The sequence below is a fragment of the Globicephala melas genome, chromosome 13, assembly GCF_963455315.2.
Source record: "Globicephala melas chromosome 13, mGloMel1.2, whole genome shotgun sequence".
In the NCBI taxonomy this organism is placed as follows: Eukaryota; Metazoa; Chordata; class Mammalia; order Artiodactyla; family Delphinidae; genus Globicephala; species Globicephala melas.
Genome location: NC_083326.1, coordinates 88,061,197 through 88,080,074, shown reverse-complemented (window position 1 = coordinate 88,080,074; position 18,878 = coordinate 88,061,197). Strand labels below are relative to the sequence as shown.

The 18,878-nt window shown below is 45.3% G+C and overlaps 1 protein-coding gene across 6 annotated transcripts in view; it reads left to right on the top strand.

Moving 5' to 3' along the window:
• The window catches only part of STX2 (syntaxin 2), a 45,338-nt gene extending 33,452 nt beyond the window's left edge, over window positions 1-11,886 (top strand). Inside the window, exons 7-11 of one of the 6 annotated variants that reach the window (XM_030859950.3) lie at window positions 1,886-1,959; window positions 2,082-2,219; window positions 4,346-4,456; window positions 6,434-6,559; window positions 9,709-11,886. In XM_030859950.3, the coding sequence (XP_030715810.1) occupies window positions 1,886-1,959; window positions 2,082-2,219; window positions 4,346-4,456; window positions 6,434-6,514 (404 nt within the window). In that variant the 3' untranslated portion in view covers window positions 6,515-6,559; window positions 9,709-11,886. Of the gene's footprint in view, window positions 1-1,885; window positions 1,960-2,081; window positions 2,220-3,663; window positions 4,457-6,433; window positions 6,560-9,708 lie in introns of those variants that run through there. The other 5 variants (XR_011377951.1, XM_030859951.3, XM_070046981.1 and 2 more) reach the window with 5 other exon arrangements.
• The last annotated feature ends 6,992 nt before the right edge of the window (window positions 11,887-18,878 follow it).

Genomic DNA, 18,878 nt, shown 5'->3' with positions numbered 1-18,878 from the left:
AACTTCAAAAAAGCAATTCCATCTCTGTTTTGGTCAATAATGTAAGCCTAAAGTGCTTTCATAGCTTCCTAGTCATTGAATCAGCCAACCTATTATTTATTTAAATCCTTCAGAAAGTTCTAGGTGAGTGGACTTTAGATTACTTGTAGAGCGTTAATGAGACCTGGAAGACTCTCAACCGTCACTTCTTCCTGTATTTTTTGTGTCCCCCAACCTTTCCTGCCCCATCTCAGGGGACAGTTCCCTGTGGGTCTCGCGGTTCTGCATGTCTGGTGAGCAGACACTCGCTGCCTTTTTGCTCCAGGCTTTCTCCCGCGGGTGTCTGTCTGTGTAACAGGCAGCCTTAGAAGATGCGGCTCGTGGTTCCCTCTGGGCGGAAGGCAGTTTGCTTGCTGAATAAAGGTTAGGCAGCCTTGCTTACCCCCCACTATGGAAGGTCAGGGTTCCTCAGCTGTGACACAAGCCCCCTGTGGGTGCACCTTCCACTGGGGCTGCTCTGCGTCTCCCACGGCATGGGGAGGGGGGAGCAGCCGGAAACGTGAACCTCATTAAATGACATTTTAGGACCTCCCTGGTGGCGCAGTGGTTAAGAATCCGCCTGCCAATGCAGGGGACACGGGTTTGAGCCCTGGTCCAGGAAGATCCCACATGCCGCGGAGCAGCTAAGCCCGTGTGCCACAACTGCTGAGCCTGCGCTCTAGAGCCCGCGAGCCACAACTACTGAGCCTGCGTGCCGCAAATACTGAGCCCACACGCCTTCTCACCGTGATGAGAAGCCCGCGCACCTCAATAAAGAGTGGCTCCCGCTCGCTGCAACTAGAGAAAGCCCACACGCAGCAACGAAGACCCAACGCAGCCCCCCAAAATAAATAATGACATTTTAACATCTTTATTGAGATACAGTTGCTGTACCATGTGAATGATGCTCAAATTGTGCAGTGCAGTGGCTTTTCGTACATCAGCACAATCAACTTTAGGCCGTTCTAATCACTCCAGAAGGAAGCTTGCTGCCCGTTGTTGGGCACTTCCCACTTCTCCCCGAGCCCCAGGCTACTGCCAGCTTATTCTCCTGTCTCTGTAATTTTGCCCATTTTGGGCATCCACATGAATGGACTCATACAACATATGGTCTCTTGTGACTGGTCTCTTTCACTTAGCACAGTTTTTTCAAGGTTCAACCACACTCCAGCAAACGCCAGTGTTTTATCCCTTTTTTACGGCTGCATCACGTTCCATTGTGTGGATGGACCACATTAACATTGTTTATCCATCCATGAGGTGATGGACATTTGGGTTGTTTCCACTTTTTGGTGATTATGAATAATGCTGCTGTGAATATTCACATTAACTGATATTTTAATTATGATGATGTTTCAAGTGGGTTTTTCCAAACTTCTGTGAACCTGTTCATACACAGCATTACTACACTTAACTCAAGGAAAAAGTATTAACGCCCAAACTACAGAAAGTATTAGAGCCTCTGATGCTAATTTTGCAGTCTTTATTATGTGCATTTAACATATGCTGGATCTAGCTTACCCCCTTTTCCTATAAGCCAGAGTTAAACTTGTAGGAAAACTGATACGCCAGAATGTATTATCAGTTTCGTTTTTATAGTTGTTCCTTATTCAGACTAAAATTGGATTTTATTAGTCATTCCAATTATAAGATTTTTCATGAGTGTTTTCCAGTTCTTCCTACTTCTTAGGCTTATGTTAATTTCTCTCATCGTTAATATTTGCCTAAGAAAATACATTGGAGAGGTTAGAAAAACATTGGTTGAAAATATTAACAACTCAGATTTTAGTTGCTAACTTATGGGTGCCAAAGTCATTTTTAAATATTGCTGCATTCTGAATGGAGTTTTTAATTGTTAATATTTTAGCTGGAAAAACTACCACTGATGATGAACTAGAAGAGATGCTGGAAAGTGGGAATCCCTCCATTTTCACGTCGGACGTGAGTATGCAGGTGGCTTTGTGGCCTTGTGTGTTTGTATACATACAGATGATTTTTTTTCTTTAACTTCCAGAGCAATCGTAAGTTCATTAGTATTTCTCTTCTGTTTTTGTTTTTCAAAGATTATATCGGATTCACAGATTACTAGACAGGCTCTCAATGAAATTGAGTCGCGTCATAAAGACATTATGAGGCTGGAGACCAGCATCCGAGAGCTGCACAAGCTGTTCGTGGACATGGCCGTGCTCGTTGAGACTCAGGTAGTCACACACGTCTCTGCTTCTCCGAGACAGAGAGCTGTTTTCTGTAAAATCTTACGTTTGATTCCAGTATACCTGAGAAAGCCAGTATTCTGGATGCGGTCTCGTAATTCAGCAGTTGTAGTGTTATTGCCACGTGAGACTGAAACGCTGTAAACAGCTTCAGCTTTCCACAGTGGGGGACTGGTTTACTTAAGTTGTGTGTGGTGTGTCCGTAGGACAGCCTGTTAGGCAGCCACAGGCAACGTCGTCTTTGTTCATGGAGGACTTTTAATGAAATACATAAACGTTATGTGCCAGAATTTCAAGTTGACATAAGAGGGAGATGCTAAACCTTACACGTGTATGTATAAACGTGAATGTGTACACAACACACGCCCTTCTACTCCTGTGTGTATGTATGTATGGCACGAACTCAGCTGCATGAAACAGTACTCACAGAAGGAAAGAAGTATACCAAGCACTATAATAACAGTGGGGCTATGGGAATTTTAGTCTTCTTCTCTAAAATATATGTATTTTCAAGTTTTCTGTAAGGACCATATACTAGAGTAACAATTGGGAGAGATGTGTGAAAGAATAAGCCCCAAAGGGGATACGCTGTGACGTAACTAGAAGCTTACACTTGCTACGCGGTGTCTAGTACCACCGGCACGGGGTGACGGGGGTGTGAGGAGACCCTGTGAGGAACTGAGGAAGTTGATACAGATTTTTGAAAACAGAAAATTCAGTGTGAAGCACAAGCCGGCGGTTCCAGTCAGGTTTGTGGCTGTGCTTGCGCTTCCTCTCGTGATGCTGAATGAGGTCCTCCGTGACTCTGCAAGCGCGCGAGGCTCGCCCTCGGTCACTCACTGATCAGTGGGCCATTGAGATCAGCTGACCGCCCCGTGAAGCGGGAGCATTCGTACCAAGTCATCTTAGGATTCACGTCACACTCACGTCCTCGCTCCCGCGGAGGCTGGTTTCAGGACCTCTTGTGTCCTCTAAGAAGGTTCGAGTCTAACTGGCCTATTTCTCATTGCCTGGGTTATGTAAGGACCACTGGGAAGTCCGTCCAGGTGCCAGGTTCATCCTCCACGTCGCCACTAACATTTGAAGAACAGTGTTTACTTTGAGGAAGCTTGTCATAAAAATGTGTGCAGAGCTGCAGTGCGGTGCACTTGCAGTGTAGGGCGGGGACGGGGCAAGCTCACCCCTTCTGCTGGGAGGGCCGGTGCGCCACTCACTGCGCAGAAGGGGGAGAGCTGGGAGTCTGGCTGCCACCAGCTTCTTGTTTTCAGGAAGGAAGCCAGTTAGACAATAAGACAATCAGTGATTCGTTTTGTTACTACTAAAGATTTTAGAGCGCCTTGGACTTTTAATTAGGATTTTTCGATGTCAGATGCATTAGTTGCCATTAGAAAAATCGATGTGTTCTTAGCTTTGTTCCGTTGTTTCCTTTTAGAAGTCTGTTAGTGCCGCGTTATATTGGCTCGTCTAATTCAACATGTGCGTTTAATCAGAGCTTACTAGTAAGTGTACATGTGTGAATGAGTAAGTTAACTGCGTCATTCTTCAATGCTTTACCGCTCACTGCTGCAGATTGTGTCTGCCGGTGGACAGAAGACCAGGTAATGTGTCTGTCACCCCACATTTCACTGGCTGCACCTCATTAATTTAGTCAGCCTAGTGGCCACCGTAAGCTATTCTGAGGTTACGGTATTTTGAAGAAATTGCAGCAATCTTCTACCCATTAGAAAAGATGTCCTTCTTCGTCCACCGTGTGTACGTGCATAATAGTAAATATTTGCTTAGCCTAAAGCTAGCCGCCTCCCGCTCACTGCGCCCATCTTTAAGAGTGCTCTCATGTTAACGCGTATCTCGAAGTCTACATGATATGCCTTCAGTTATCAGCATTGTTGCCCATCCCTTTTAGTTCTTTTTATAGTATAAGTTGGATTTTGATGATTCTGCATATTGTACATTTATAATGGTCTCATCTTTTCGTAAATGTGAAAAAAAATTCGGTGTCCATTACACGCACGTTATGTTCCTGTGGAAACTTTACCGCTGCTCTGTGGCTGTCTTAAGATACACAATTAAGTCATTTGAAAGTATCTCCTAAGTTTGAAACTTTCTGTTTTAAGGGTGAAATGATCAACAACATAGAAAAAAACGTTATGAATGCCACAGACTATGTAGAACATGCTAAAGAAGAAACGAAAAAAGCTATTAAATATCAAAGCAAAGCAAGAAGGGTGAGTTTGGTCCTTAAGAATTAAAGTGCGTTTTTCTCTGGATTTGGTTTTGAGTGTGCGTACATCGATGCAAGCCCACTTAACAGGTATTCCAAGAAATGAAAACTTCTTACATTAATGTTTCATTTGAATACCGAAGTAATTCTTTTTGCTAAAACGTTTGAAGTTTATCAGATACGTTATGTTGACTGTGAACCCTGTTGGTTTTAAGTAATGAAAACCCTTTGCAGCCGAAGTCGGTCTCTCTGCTTTTCTCAGTTGCATGGGTTCCAATTCCAGAGTTCTCTGTGTCTTGGGCCATTATGTGGAGGGACATAACGAAACTCATGGGACTGGAAGTTCTAAAAACCATTGGTTACACATCTTACGCAGTGAGCACTTTATTCTTTGTTTACGTTATTTGCTAATCCTTCGGTTTGGAGGAAAGAAGAGAATTATTTGAGACCGTGGACCAAAGATGTTACATAGCACTCGCGTTGAAGCTTTGTAAACGAGTTTTAGTATCTTTATCTGAATCTTAACGTGTGTCGTGTGTGAGTGAAAGCTCTTCTAAGAAAACAGCGAAACCACAGAATTAAGTTCTGATTCAGGGACTGGAAAACTGTGTGTCTCACTGTGTGACCTCACCCATTACTTCTTGGTCCCTTTCTCTCCAGTGTGGAAAGGAGCAACACGAAGCACCAAACCCGTGCTTTCAGGGCCTGTCACCCTCCCACCTGCTGGGAGACGGCTGTCTCAGTGCCAGTCAGGGGAGGTTTCCAATGTGATGGCAAAAAAGGGAGTTTCAAAAACTCCTTGTAAAGAGGGAGTTTCAAAACGTTCAGGAAACATAGTCAGATTCTGAGCGCGGATTTACCCGTAACAATGGCCCATGGACGTTCTCAAATAAGATGCACGTCTGGGCTTTAATGTCAGCCTGCAAAGCATCGCACCCTGCTTTTTCTTAGGAATATCTGAGTGTTAATTATCTCTGAGACGTAAGGCATGGTTTCTTACATCATTCTGTGTTACCACCTTTTCAAATATTGACCTTTAAAGTAAAGTGAGGTGATGAGGTCCGCGTGTGACGTGCTTTGGCTGGTCCAGGCACGAAATGGACTTTCACTTAAAAAAAATCATTAAAAAAGGGCAGTTCCCTTCCTTTCTCCATGACCTAAACAGCACGTCAGTCCAACGAAAATTTCCATGAGAAGTTCCCTGGTTTTACAGAGATAAAAGGTGGTCGGGGGATACGTTTTATCCTGAACCGGCAGAGCAAGCCTCGTTCTGGCAGGTGGCTGGGAGCAGTGCGCTACCTGGAGTGGCCACTGGTCAGAACGTGATGTTTTGTTTCAAAAATTATTACCATCTCTCTGACTCAAGGCCTGGCATCTGAAACCACACACAGCTTGCTCAGCTTCTCCCTCTGCTGTTAGGTGCGTGGTTGTTGAGATGTTGGCCGTCCCTCCCCTCTCCTGGTGTCCTGGTTCCATTCCCGGGGCAGCTGAGTTAGCCCCTGAGAGACCAGACGGCCCTAGTGGAGTGTGGTTTGTTTTACACGGCGTGGCAGGGGCAGTGAAGGACTTAACGGCCAGTAACAAACAAACAAGAAAGAAAAGAGTGTAGGGGCTTATTACATAGATAACTGATTTCTGAGTTCACTGACCTGGCTACATAGCTCTGTATACGTGAAAAAAAATCAGCTGTATGTCTCAGTCCATCAGAAATTTACTGAAAGAATGTGGTCATGCAGCTTTCTCATTGATGAAACCTAATATTTCGAGTTCTATAACAGTTTATCTCCAAGTAGTCTGACCTCATTAAATTAAAAACCCGTCTTTATGAGAACTGAAAGTTGTCAAGCAGAATTAATCGATGTCCCATAACTTAGATTTTAAAACGAATTCCAATAGAGTCTTTGATTTTAAACGAATGATGTCCTCTAACACGGCGGTGTGGAATTAACCACGATGTAATCGGCTTGCTTTTCTTTGACAGAAAAAGTGGATAATTGTTGCTGTGTCACTAGTTCTGGTGGCTGTGGTTGCTCTAATTATTGGCTTATCAGTTGGCACGTGATGTGGTGGCTGACGTCAGCGTGCATGCCTCCCTGCCGGCGCGGCAGTAAGTAACTCAACTAATCTGCTTGTTCACTCGCCCAATTAGCTAATGGTGGTACTTTGCCCAATTAACAACTACTGGAAAGCAATGAGAGGCTGCCAGCGGAGCGTTTGCCTGACTTCTGTGGCGAGAGCCAGCTTAGGCCGGGCGGCCGTGCACTTCTAAACCAGGGTCGTCTCCCTGGTGGTTTCGAAGCCTCGGCTGGGTTTGCCTCTGTTACTAAATGTGACGGCGGCGCAGGCGGCAGCCCCTGACTCTCCAGTCTTCTGTTTTTGGTCCGGGAGGATGCTTCCTTCTTAAAGGAGCCCTTCATTAGTGGAATAACCTTAGCAGTGAGGATTAATTCTCAATTAAAAAAATAAACTGTAATGTTTAATTTATCTCTTAAGTTTTAACTCTTCAATAAGTGCAACAGCCGAAAGTTGCTCTGTGAACTCTATTTATTTACTCATCATTTTACTGTGGAATTAGAGGGAATGGAACGAGAGCTGTGAAGAACACTCAGTGGAATTGAAAGACTTCGTCTCCCTTGTTTCCATTTGTCAGCGTCTAGGTTGTTGTAAATGTGGCCGCATTAAAGAGAAACCTTGTGCTGAGTGAGCATGCCTGTTAATTCTTAAGGATTCGGAATACAGAAGATATTCAGTTCTTTATTTAGAGTATCTTTATTTTTGTTTTCTGTGTGAGTATCACCCCTCTCCAAACTTCAGTAGATGTTGTGTTTTCCTCCGCTTTATGCATTTGGAATCACCCTTCTTGCATTGACTCTTAAGTTAGAATGCTGCCTGGCGTAGTGAGTTTGGACACACCAGTTATGTATCGTAAAACGTTTGTTCGGCGTGATCACTGTGATTAAAATTATATCTAGTTGTGACAAGTGGTCCTCGATGAAGTCATTATTTTATCGTGAAAGCAACTGCTGCCTTGGTAGACACTTGGCACTTTCTTAAAGAGAAGACGAGGAGTTTCTCAGTGTGAGCATCTGTGCACTGAGGACCCGCCACAGGCGAGGGGCCCTTGCAGTTACTGTCCCAGCGTTCACATGAGCCACCACCTTGCACTCGAGGTAGTTCCCGTTAGAAGCTCTGGGATGTGGAGTTTTTTAGCGATCCACTTTTTCAGAAGGCGGAAGGAAGGAAGGCTCTCTGTTTTCATCAGGCAGGATGTTCATGTATCCTTCCATGCTTTCCTATTACGTCTGCTGAACAAGTGGTATATGTGATTTCCCTTCATTAATAATGGTGGTATTTAAAAACTATTTTTATAATTTTTTATGAACTATGTATTTTCTTAGCTTTTCCTAGTGGCCATAATATGGCTAGTGGGATGCACTTCCACTAAAGATAAACTTAATTTTAGATTGGATGCTGTGGTGATGCGGTGGAACGAGGGCAGGCTCCTCCCAGCAGGGTTCCCTGGGAGCCTTGGGCTTTGCTGTGTGCCCTGGGCCTGGCCCGGTGGTGTACCTTCATGCCTTTAAGCACGAATGAACACAAAACAACGCTCATTAATAAGAAGCACATCAGAGAGCACACCAACAGGTTTTTTTTTTTTTTTTTTTTTTTTAACACAAACGCAGTGTTTGGTGTCTTTAATTATACTTTCGAAAAACTATTCTTGCAGCAGGTAGTTCGGCACAGCCCTCCTCGGGGCCTGTAGGCCTGTGTGGAGGGAATCCTCCTCCCTGGAGCCCTGCAGCGAGGCCAGGGTGCCCGGTTTTCTATCCAACGACACTGCCAAGAGGACACGTGGCCCAGGATTTACGTGTAGTAGGTGGTGGCTTGACTCCCAGGGGTGTGCGTGGGCCACCAAGGAGAAGTCCAGGCATTTGGCTTGAGTTGTGAGCAGGTTATTGGGCAAGAATGGTCATTAAATCTATGGCATTGAGAGTGCAGGAGCTCAGCTACCGTGGAAGTCAGGAGAGCACCTCTGCCAGATGTGGGAGCAAGCACGCACTTACGTGCTACCCAGAGACTCGGCAGCGAGAGTCAGGGTCTCCTGGTTCTCCAAGGTGGTTGGGGGCAGTGAGGTTGACAGGGGCATGTGGAGCAGGTTCCGGAGCTGAAGGGCGATGCCAGTGGGAAAGGAGGGGTGATAGGCTGAAGGAAAAAGGTGTGTCTAGAAAGGTGCTGAGAGAGGCTCCCCGAGAGACACGTGAGGACGATGCGAACATGGTCGGGACCACGTCCTCGCTTTCCAGGAAATGCCGTAACGTTAACAAGCAACAGGAAGTTTGAGGGCGTGATGTCCTGAAGGCAGTGGTCCCGGGGTTCTGCATAATGGACGTGAAGGTTTACCGAGGGGCCCGGCCGTGCTCCCCTTCATGCAGTAATCGATGGCGCTCTTGGCAGGCTAATACCGATGCAGAGCTGGCCGGTTTGAGCAGCTGTGATTTCTCAGATGAAAGTGTGCCATGAGTTCGGTAACTGTAATTTAAAATGATGAATCTCTGCTGTTTACAAAGAGAACTGGAAGTCAGACAGCGTGGTGTGCCTTTCATCTTCGTGAATTCCTCCTGTTCTCCCGCAGGCCAGACGGGCTTCCCGGAGAGGCTAGATTTCTTAAGCCAAAGGTTGTTTAGCTTTTCAGCTGTGCGAGGGCTTGTTAATAGACAGCAAAAAGTTACTGTTAATATTGCCTTGCTCTGGGCCCCAGATGCAGCAGGAGACCGAGTTAATGGCTTGTTGATTTCTTCCTTGTATCACACCTCAATGTAAAAAAAGGTATAAATAAGATTTTTTTCAGCAAGTGAGAAATAAATCCATTTAAAGTTTTAAAAAGATGTACAACGCATCCAAGAAATAACTGTTTGGGATTTTCTTGTGATCAATAGAACGTGTTCATGAAGACCCCACATGGTGTCAAGTAGACATTGCCTTTTACCTCCAGGAGTAAATAGTTGTTGTCTTAATAATACGTATTTTAAGTTATTAAATTCATTTAATATACATGTGTCTATAACTTAGTGCTTTGCCTCTGGAACTTTCCTTCCCCACCCCTCCCTTTTCTATGACCTGTAGGGGTTCGTTCTTGTTGATGGGCTTGTATTTTAAACATCTCAAATTCCAGGAGACTTTTGTTAGGAAATGACGTTAGTGATTTCTTTCCTTTGATATCTTGCAAATTAATACATGTTTTTCTTTATCTTGCAGAAAATGATGTTCATTATTATTTGCGTAGTTATTTTGCTTGTGATCCTTGGAATTATCCTGGCAACAACATTGTCATAGCAACCATGTCCCAAGAGCCGTTTATCCTTGGAGTCAGACCACATCTGCAGCAAATGAGCCTCCTCCCATTTCATGAATGAGTCCTAGACATTGTGACACGTGGCATTGAGTGCTGACTTTTTATTAGTGAATTCAAGGAGAAAACGCAACAGAATGTATTGTTTGGTGAGAAAAGCGGAATGGATGTGATGAGTTAACCCAGACATCCTCGGACTCTACGTAACACACCACGAAAAATTAACAATGTGAAACTGGTTTCAATGGCCTTAAAATAAGGAATTATTGAAATTTTCAGTTTTTTTTATATTTCAGTGTTAAAAATGTATGTGAGGTTTAATTAGGAATGTCTTATGTTATGAAGCTCTTAGATGTGAGGTCTAAGACTTTCTTCCCTCTCCCAGCTAACATGCTGATTGAGACGTTTTTGTACTGTGTTTGTGTTTATGTTTGCGAAAATTATTTTTATTATCACAGAGCTGTTTTGTAAGATATCTATAATTTTAAATGTTTATAAATTGTTTAATATATTAACATCTTAATTTACTCCAATTTTATATATTAACTATTGCCTTTTAAAAGAAATAGGAAGGTTCATGATATTAGAGCCATTTTTGCACAGTTGTTTACAAAGTTTGCCATCGGCCTAGAGGACATTGGTTGCAAGGTTCCCCCAAAAGCCTTTGCAGTGCCTTCTGTTAAAATTGATTTATAAGGTTTAAATGCGCCCAACACCCTGCGGGAAAAGCTCGATTATTGTACTCAGCTCCACTTCAGCTGTGTCATTACCCAAGATAATAAATTAGTTACTGCACTGTAAAGACAATGGTCTCTTCTTTTACTCATTACAAAATAAGGTTTGTGATTCCCTGTTTAACACTGATAAAGTCTCAATTTAAGATGGTGATAAAACCAAATTTTAAACTCAAGGGGATTATTCCCAGACATTACGTAATTCTTTTAAATTTCAGCCGTTGTACAGATCACCTAAATGTTCTTGTTCAGTACCTACTCTTCTGCTAAACTTTAAAAGTTAATTCCCAAAGTTTACAGGAATCTTTGATAATTAACATTTTTATTACTCATTATTTTTAGTATAATATGCTTTATTTTTAGACTGTAAAATGTATGAAATCTTACTAGTGAATGGACATCTATAAGATAGCATCTCGTCAAAATTTTAAATGAACATGTGAAGGATACTCAGAATATAGTTAACTCTTATTACTTCTGTATGCGATTGTGTAAGCACAAGACTGTATTTAACGTTGGCTTGAAAACTGATATAGATACTCTTGACTGCAAACTGTTAAGTGTGAATTATATTGGACCGTTTAGAAACTGTGTTCCTTATTCAGTACAATTATGAATTTCACTCATTCATACTTTATACATCTAACTGCTTAGCTTAGGCTTAAGTCTGTATTTATGCATTTTATTTACTTGCTGGTCATCACTGTGTAGTCCGAATTCCTATAGGAGTATCCTGGCTCTAGCATATATATTTCTTAAATCTTTAAAAAGCCTGTCAGTGGGACACGCTCCCTGATTTGTGCTTAAGTTGAAGGTGTGACTTGTCCTGAAGGATATTTAAATTTCTAGAGATCATGCTTGTATTAATGTAACTTTTGTACATCCAAACATTTGTCTGTATGATTATGTCCCTGTGCGGAGGAACTTTGTGCTCCCCCTGTGTCCCACTGTTCCCTTCAAGTTAAGTCTTTTTAGTCCCCACCTCTCATAATAATTCTTACTGTATTTTTTCAAGACATTCTTTCTGGATTTGAAGTACTTACTGAATCTGTGTTTTCTAGTTGAAGATATGGAAGTGCTTTTTGATTTGTACTTAGGTGTTTAAGTCATCCATCAGGTAACACATTTTGTATGTCTAAGCCTCATGTACCTATTTGAAATGAGATTTTTAAAAATACACATACAGGTTCATTTGTTACTTTTTATCATTTCTTCAAATATTTCATGTTTACATTAAAAAAAATCTCAGAGAACCAAAAAAGAAATATTTACTTTCTGCCTCGTGTTCATTTCTGTAAAGATTTTTGGGGAGATATTTTATTGCATATCCATTAATAAATTCTACTATGAAAATCACCTCTGGCCATTATGTGTAATGATATAATGTGAGTTAATAATTCTAGGTGTTTTTGATTGTTTTATTTATTACTGTTGTTATTATTACAAGCTTCTGTGGTTCGTGTCTCAGATATCAGCAGGACATACTAAGGAACCCACCTGAATTCTTGCTATTAACAACTGCCAATCCAGGGGTTTTGACTTTGAATGCTTCTGCCAGTTTGACAGGTTCTCATGAACATTTATTAACAGGGCGACCCCCTCCCCCCATATTCTGAGTTATTTAGCCTCTATACCTTCCTTAATCCTCTTTTAGTTTTTATTAGGTGGAATTTCCTTAATCCGTAACCCTCACTGAATTCTAACCATGCTGGAAAGTGATGTTCAAAATCCAGAATATAAAAAAAGAAAGAGGGGCTTCCCTGGTGGCGCGGTGGGTGAGAGTCCGCCTGCCGATGCAGGGGACGCGGGTTCGTGCCCCGGTCCGGGAGGATCCCACGTGCCGCGGGGCGGCTGGGCCCGTGAGCCATGGCCGCTGAGCTTGCGCGTCCAGAGCCTGTGCTCCGCAACGGGAGAGGCCACAACAGTGAGAGGCCCGCGTACCGCAAAAAAAAAAAAAAAAAAAAAAAGACAAATAAGCTAGTCCTGGAGCACATCAGTCCATGGAGGGGGACCCTGACACGTGACCTGTAACTGCCTTTTCCTCTACTTCGCAGGGACTTTCAAGCTGCAGTCTTGATGTGCACATTCAGTAATTTAGTGCCTTTGTCTATGCTTCAAGAATACGAAGCTTATCGCCTGAATGGAGTTTTCGGGTTCGCACCCTTGGGCATTTCCGGGTGGAAAGGTACCCAGAGGGCGGGGAAGCAGCCCCTCCGGGTGGGAGGTGGCCGTTCAGCTTCCCTTGGAGGCTTTGTCTGGGGCACTGCGGGGCAAGGTCACTGCCCGCCAGCCGCATCTCAGAGCTCAGAGAGACACGCCTTCCCAGGGTTCGGGCACCCACGCCGCGCCAGGGTCTCCACACCTGCTCTGTCGACGGTGGCCCCGGAGGGTGGAGCGGACATCCGGGGACGGGGCGGGGGCCGGCTTGCGAGTCAACCAGCGGCCGCGTCCTTTCTGGGACCTCTTCCAACGAATTGTTGTTAATTTCTTCCCTAAAGCGAAGCCCACATCCTTCCACAGGTTTAAAGGGTGGCACCCCCAGGTCAGGGGGCCGGGCCCCCGGGGGTTCAGGGGTCAGGGTCGGGGGGCAGGCCGGGGGTCAGTCTGCATCTTCTCCTGGCTGTGACTCGTGTGCTTGGCGGGAACCCCTGTGACAACTGAGGCTACTGTTTCAGCTAACACGCAGCACGTTTCCCTGGGCCATGACGGTGAGCCTCAGGGAGAATGGACTCCAGAGGGAGACGAGGGCGAAGCCCGGCCTCTGGAGGGCAGCCGAGCAAGGCCTGGGGGCGTCTCCGCCTGGTTTCCAGAGCGCAGCGCACGCCGCACATATGTTGCTTCCTCCAGCGCCGGGGCCCGCCTTGCTTAAGACTGGACGCAGGGTGTGGTGTGGACGGGACGGCGCGCTCTGCGGAGGCGTCCCCCGTCCGAGCTGCCGGCGGGCTGAAGACGCACCTACGCCTTCGGAGAGGACGCCGTGTACGTACGTCTACGGCCCTAGACGGCCGTCGTTTCGTCTGCCGCTCGGGCAACATCCGGTCGTCATTTCCGGTCTTGTCTCCCTTGAACGAGCAGGTTTCTAAACCAGGAAAACGGTTAAGGGCCGGCCTGTGAGAAAGGGGTAAGTTCCAGAAAAGGCAGCGTGGTCCGGGCGAGCGAGGGCAGTGGGTCGGCAGGTTCAGCCGGCGGGCCTGTGACCTCTGTCGACTGCAGAAAAACACACAACCGAAAAGTGGAGATGTTTTATTTGGTGTCTTTATTGAGGCTGTAAGCCCGGGGTACGGCCTCTCAGATCGCTCCGAGGGGCCGCTCCAAAGAGGTCGGGGAGTAGCCAGGATGTATAGGAGTTTTTGTTGGAAAAAATCAAAAAACAAAACAAGCAGTCGAACATCAGGAGATTGCTGCTAATCACAAAAACAGACACATCTCAGCGTAATGATTTTAGTGCTTTTCTATGTATGGGAGATGCAGGAGTCTGGGCTCATTGAAGTGATACCTTGGATGTGCACCTTAGCTGTCTAGGGCCAGTGTGCTGCTTTTCTCCATCCTGAATCCCCTCAGGGTGCCCAGTCAGGGCGGCCACAGTGGTGATGGCTTGAGAGTGGCCAACATTCACTGTTTACTGAAATGGCAGGCGATGTATATATTTTTAATTGAAGTCTAGTTGATTTACAGTGTTGTGTTAATTTCTGCTATGCAGCAAAGTGATGCGGTTACACATAAATGTCCACTTTTTCAAATATTCTTTTCCAGTTTGGGTTATAGCAGGCTATTGAACATAGTTCCCTGTGCTCTGCAGTAGAACCCTGTTGTTGATCCATTCTATATATACTAGTTTGTCTCTGCTAATTCCAAACTCCCAATCCTTCCCTCCCCCACCCCCGCCCCCTTGGCAACCACAAGTCTGTTCTCTATGTGTGTGAATCTGTTTCTGTTTTGTAGATATGTTCATTTGTGTCATATTTTAGATTCCACGTATAAGTATTATGACAAATATGGTATTTGTCTGACTCACTTCACTTAATATGATGGTCTTTAGTTGCACCCATGTTGCTGCAAATGGCATTACTTTGTTCTTTTTTATGGCTGAGTAGTATTCCATTGTGTGTGTGTGTGTGTGTGTGTGTGTGTGTGTACACACACATCTTTATCCATTCCTCTGTTGATGGACATTTAGGTTGCTTCCATGTCTTGCCTGTTGTGAATGGTACTGCTGTGAACATAGGGTGCAGGCAATATTCTTTCCCCACACCTCGGTCCCCTCCTCTGCGGAACGGAGGGTGGGAGTCCTGGAGAGCCTTCCCGGACTGTAGTTGAGGTTTACGGTTACCTCACCTAAGTTGGTTCTTCTGGAAGGAGACTGTGGAGAACGCTCCTGGGCAGAAACCCCTATGGAGACAGCGGCTGGCACGGCGGTAGCGCTGCTGCTATGTCCCCGTGCCAGTCGTGCTTCCGGCTTGTCATGGAGTTTCCTGGGCAGGTCCAGGCCCTGTCGTCCAAGGGCAGATTTGGGACGATCTGAGATGACTGGATTCAGTGTTGATAGAGCAGCAAGGAGGCCTTGATAGTGAACAGCCTGGAGGAGCAGCTGCAGACACAGTCCCGCCTGCCGAGCGGGAGGCCAGGTGGCCAGGCAGCGGGTGAGACTGTGGACGGAGATCCAGCTGAGGGTCTCAGTGTCCAGTGTACCCGGGGGGGGGGGGCGGGCGGACAGACAGCAAAGGCTGCCTGAAGTGCAGAGCACGGGTAACGGGTAGACCAGATGGGGGACCGTGACACCCCGCAGCAAAGATACGAGTGATGGGGTGTGGCCAGGGAGGCAGGCGGGAGGCCGAGGACAATGGCCGCGTGTGGACAGAGCTCTCCAGCTGCTTGCCATGTGCCCAGAGGGGATCTGCTCCCCCTGGGCTCAAAGCCCCCCAGAAGTCCCCGTCTGCAAGCTGGGGTGGCCTTGGGTCGTAGGGCTGGGTCTTGCAGGACCAAGACTTGGTCCACGTAGCTCCCGGCACCCGTGTCTTTCTGTGCTTCCCCAGACGTGGAACTCTGAGCCCCTGGCTTGTGCTGGAGGCCTGGGTACAGTGAGGCGGGGGGTGGGGGGGGGAGGGGAGGGTCTCAATTTGCTTAAAGGGCAGAGGCCGAAGGCCTGGGGTGATAGGAGTGTATTGCCTGCCACACCTTGATCTTTTTAAAAGTGCCATTTATTTATTTATTTATTCGGTTGCACCGGGTCTTAGGTTGCAGCATGTGGGCTCCTTAGCTGCAGCGCGCATGTGGGATCTAGTTCCCCGACCAGGGATCGAACCTGTGCCCCCTGCACTGGGAGTGCAGGGTCTTACCCACGGCGCCACCAGGGAAGTCCCTTACGTGCTCTCTGAGGTATAATTTACCATGAATTCATCCATCCTAACTGCATAATGCTATGATTTTTAGTTAATCTGTAGACTTGTGTGACCATCACAGTCTTCCAGCTTCGGAACATTTCCATCAAAAATGTCCACTTGTTGCCAATCCTTGCCTCCCGCTCCCAGCACGAGGGGCCTCTGGTCATGCTTTCTCTTTATAAATTTGTCTTTTCTGGACGTTTCATGTATTGAATACTTGGAATCATACAGTACGTCGTCTTTGATATCTGCGTCCTTTCACTTAGCATAATGTAATGGAGGGCCATGCATCTTGTAGCTTGAATCAGTAGTGTGTTCCTTTTTATTGCTTTTTATGGTGGACCACACTTGGTTTATCCATTCCCCAGTTCACAGACATTTGAATTATTTCCAGTTTTAGCGTTTTAGCTATTACGAGCAATGCTGCTATGAACCTTTGTGTGCCTATATCTGTGGACATCTGTTTTCATTTCTCTCGGGTAGGTTCCTAGGTGTGGTATTGCTGGGTCATATGGAAGTTTATGTGAAGCTGCCAGACTGTTTTCCCAGTGCTGTGCCATTTAACACGCGCCCCAGTGATGGGTAAGGATTCCAGATCCTCCGCGTGCTGACGTTGGGTCTCGACTATCTTTTTTAGTATAGCAGTGCTTGTGGGTGTGGAGTGCTATCTCACTGTGGTTTTCATGTGTATTTCTCCACCGTTTAATGACGCTGCACATCCTTTCATGTGTCCGTTAACCACTCATATATGTTTTTTAGTGAAAGATCCGTTATATCTTTTGTACACTTTAAAAATTGGGCTGTCTTATTTTTGAGTTGTAAGAGTTCTTTGTGTATTCTGGGTAAAATGATTGTCTCACACAATCTTGTGACTTAAAGCTGTCTTTGCAGCGCCTTTTATGCTAACACACCGATTTACGTTTCTGGGGCCTTTCGTTTCTCCCTGCAGATTCAGATCACTGTCTGGAATCATTTTATTTCAGCTAAAAGGACTTCCTTTAGTATTTCTGTAAGACAGTCTGCTAGTAGCAAATTCTCTCAGTCTTCCTTTATCTGGGAATGCCTTAATTTCACCTTCAGTTCTGAAGGGCTCGTTCTCTGGACGTTGACCTGTTGGTTCACAGTTCTTTCTTGATTTCAGCTCCTTGAATATGTCATCCCATTGCTTTCTGTTCCCCGTTGTGTCACTGAGCTGTTATCGTTTGGGTTTTAATGGCATTGATGCTCCCCTGTATCAGATGTCATTTTTCTCTTGCTGCTTTCAGGGTTTTCTTGTTGTCTTTCAGGAGTTTGATTATGAGGGGTCCAGGTATGGATCTCTGAATATTTTGGGGAGCTTTTGCCCAGTATTTTTTCAAGTATTTTCTCCAGCTCCTTCTCTTCTTTTCTCCTGGCACTCCGCTTACATGTATATTGGTGTTCTTGACGCTCTCCTTCACGTCTCTGAGGGTCACTTCATTTGTCTTCAATACAGTAAGTCCCCTGCATGTGAATGAGCTCCGTCCCAAGAGTGCGTTTGTAAGTCCCATTTATTCGTTAAGTCCAACAAAGTCAGCCAAGGTACGCAACTAACACAGTCGGCTACATAGTACTGTACTGTAATAGGTTTATAATACTTTTCACACAAATAATACATAAAAAACAAACACAAAAAATAAAGAAAACATTTTTAATCTTACTATACAGTCCCTTGAAAAGTACAGTAGTACCAGTACAACAGCTGGCACACAGGGGCTGGCATCGAGTGAACAGGCAGGAAGAGTTACTGACTGGAGGAGGGAGAGGAGGTGGGAGATGGTAGAGCTGAAGGACCGTCAGCAATAGCGGACGGAGGGCGACCTGCAATTGCACTCACGCCTGACGCTGACGGCTCACACGTACGCATCTTTGAAACTTCACAGCTTGAAGGTTTGTATGTAGGGGACTTGCTATATTTTTTCTTTCTGTTCCTCATATTGGGTAGTTTCTACTGCTGTAACTTCAGGTTCACTGATTCTTTCTTCTACCACCTTGAATCTACTGTGGAACCCTTGTAGTATATTTTTCTTCATCTCAGTTATCCTACTTTTCAACTCTAATTTATTCAAATGGGTCCTTTTTAGAAATGTAGTTTCTGTCCATTTGAGACTCTCTATTTGTTGGCGCATTACTGTCATGCTTTTAATTCTTTAAGCATAGTTTCCTTCAGGTCTTTGATCGGATTTATGATAGTTGCTATGAACTCTTTGCTACACTGAAAATCTGGGGGCACTGAGAGACGTTGTCTATTGCTTGCTTTTTTCCTGAGTATGAGTCCCATTTTAATGTTTCTTTGCATATCTCATCATTTTTTGTCTCAAACTGGACCTTTTAGGTAATATATTGTCTCTGCGTTATTTACCTGTTAGCCGCCTCCTGATCTCCCACTTAAGGCCTGTTGCTGCTGCATCTCAGTTTATTTCTTTTGTTTCTTTGCCTAGTAACTTGCCTAGGCTGAATCTGTGAGGTCTCACTCTATGGGGTGTGGCTATCAGTTTTTATCCTTAATTCGTGTCCTTATCTTAAGCCTACTTTCCTGAGGGTTGTCCCTTTGTCTGCATGGTTTAGTGGTCATCCAGTAATTGACCGCCTTGATCCAGGAGGGCTTCGTCTTCTGCCGATGGATCTGTAGGAGAGCAGGCAGTGTGTTCACGGTTCAGGCTGCTCTCAAGTCGGCCTCGGCTTTTGTTTTCTTCTGGGCCCTCTGAGGTCAGTACCAGGGCCTGCTGTTCTGTTCTCTCTCTGTGCCACCTCTGTCCCTCCTCTGCCCTCCTCCTGCTCTACCCCCCAGAGGCTGACCCCTGGGAGCACATCATCCAGCCTCCGACTCTCTGATTTCTGACTAGTTTGTCCAATGTGAAGCACTAGTAGGAGGAAAAGGTTAGGGTATTTCTTCACTGCTCCCACCTTTCTTCAGAACCACATCTCTCTTGGCTGTCTTAG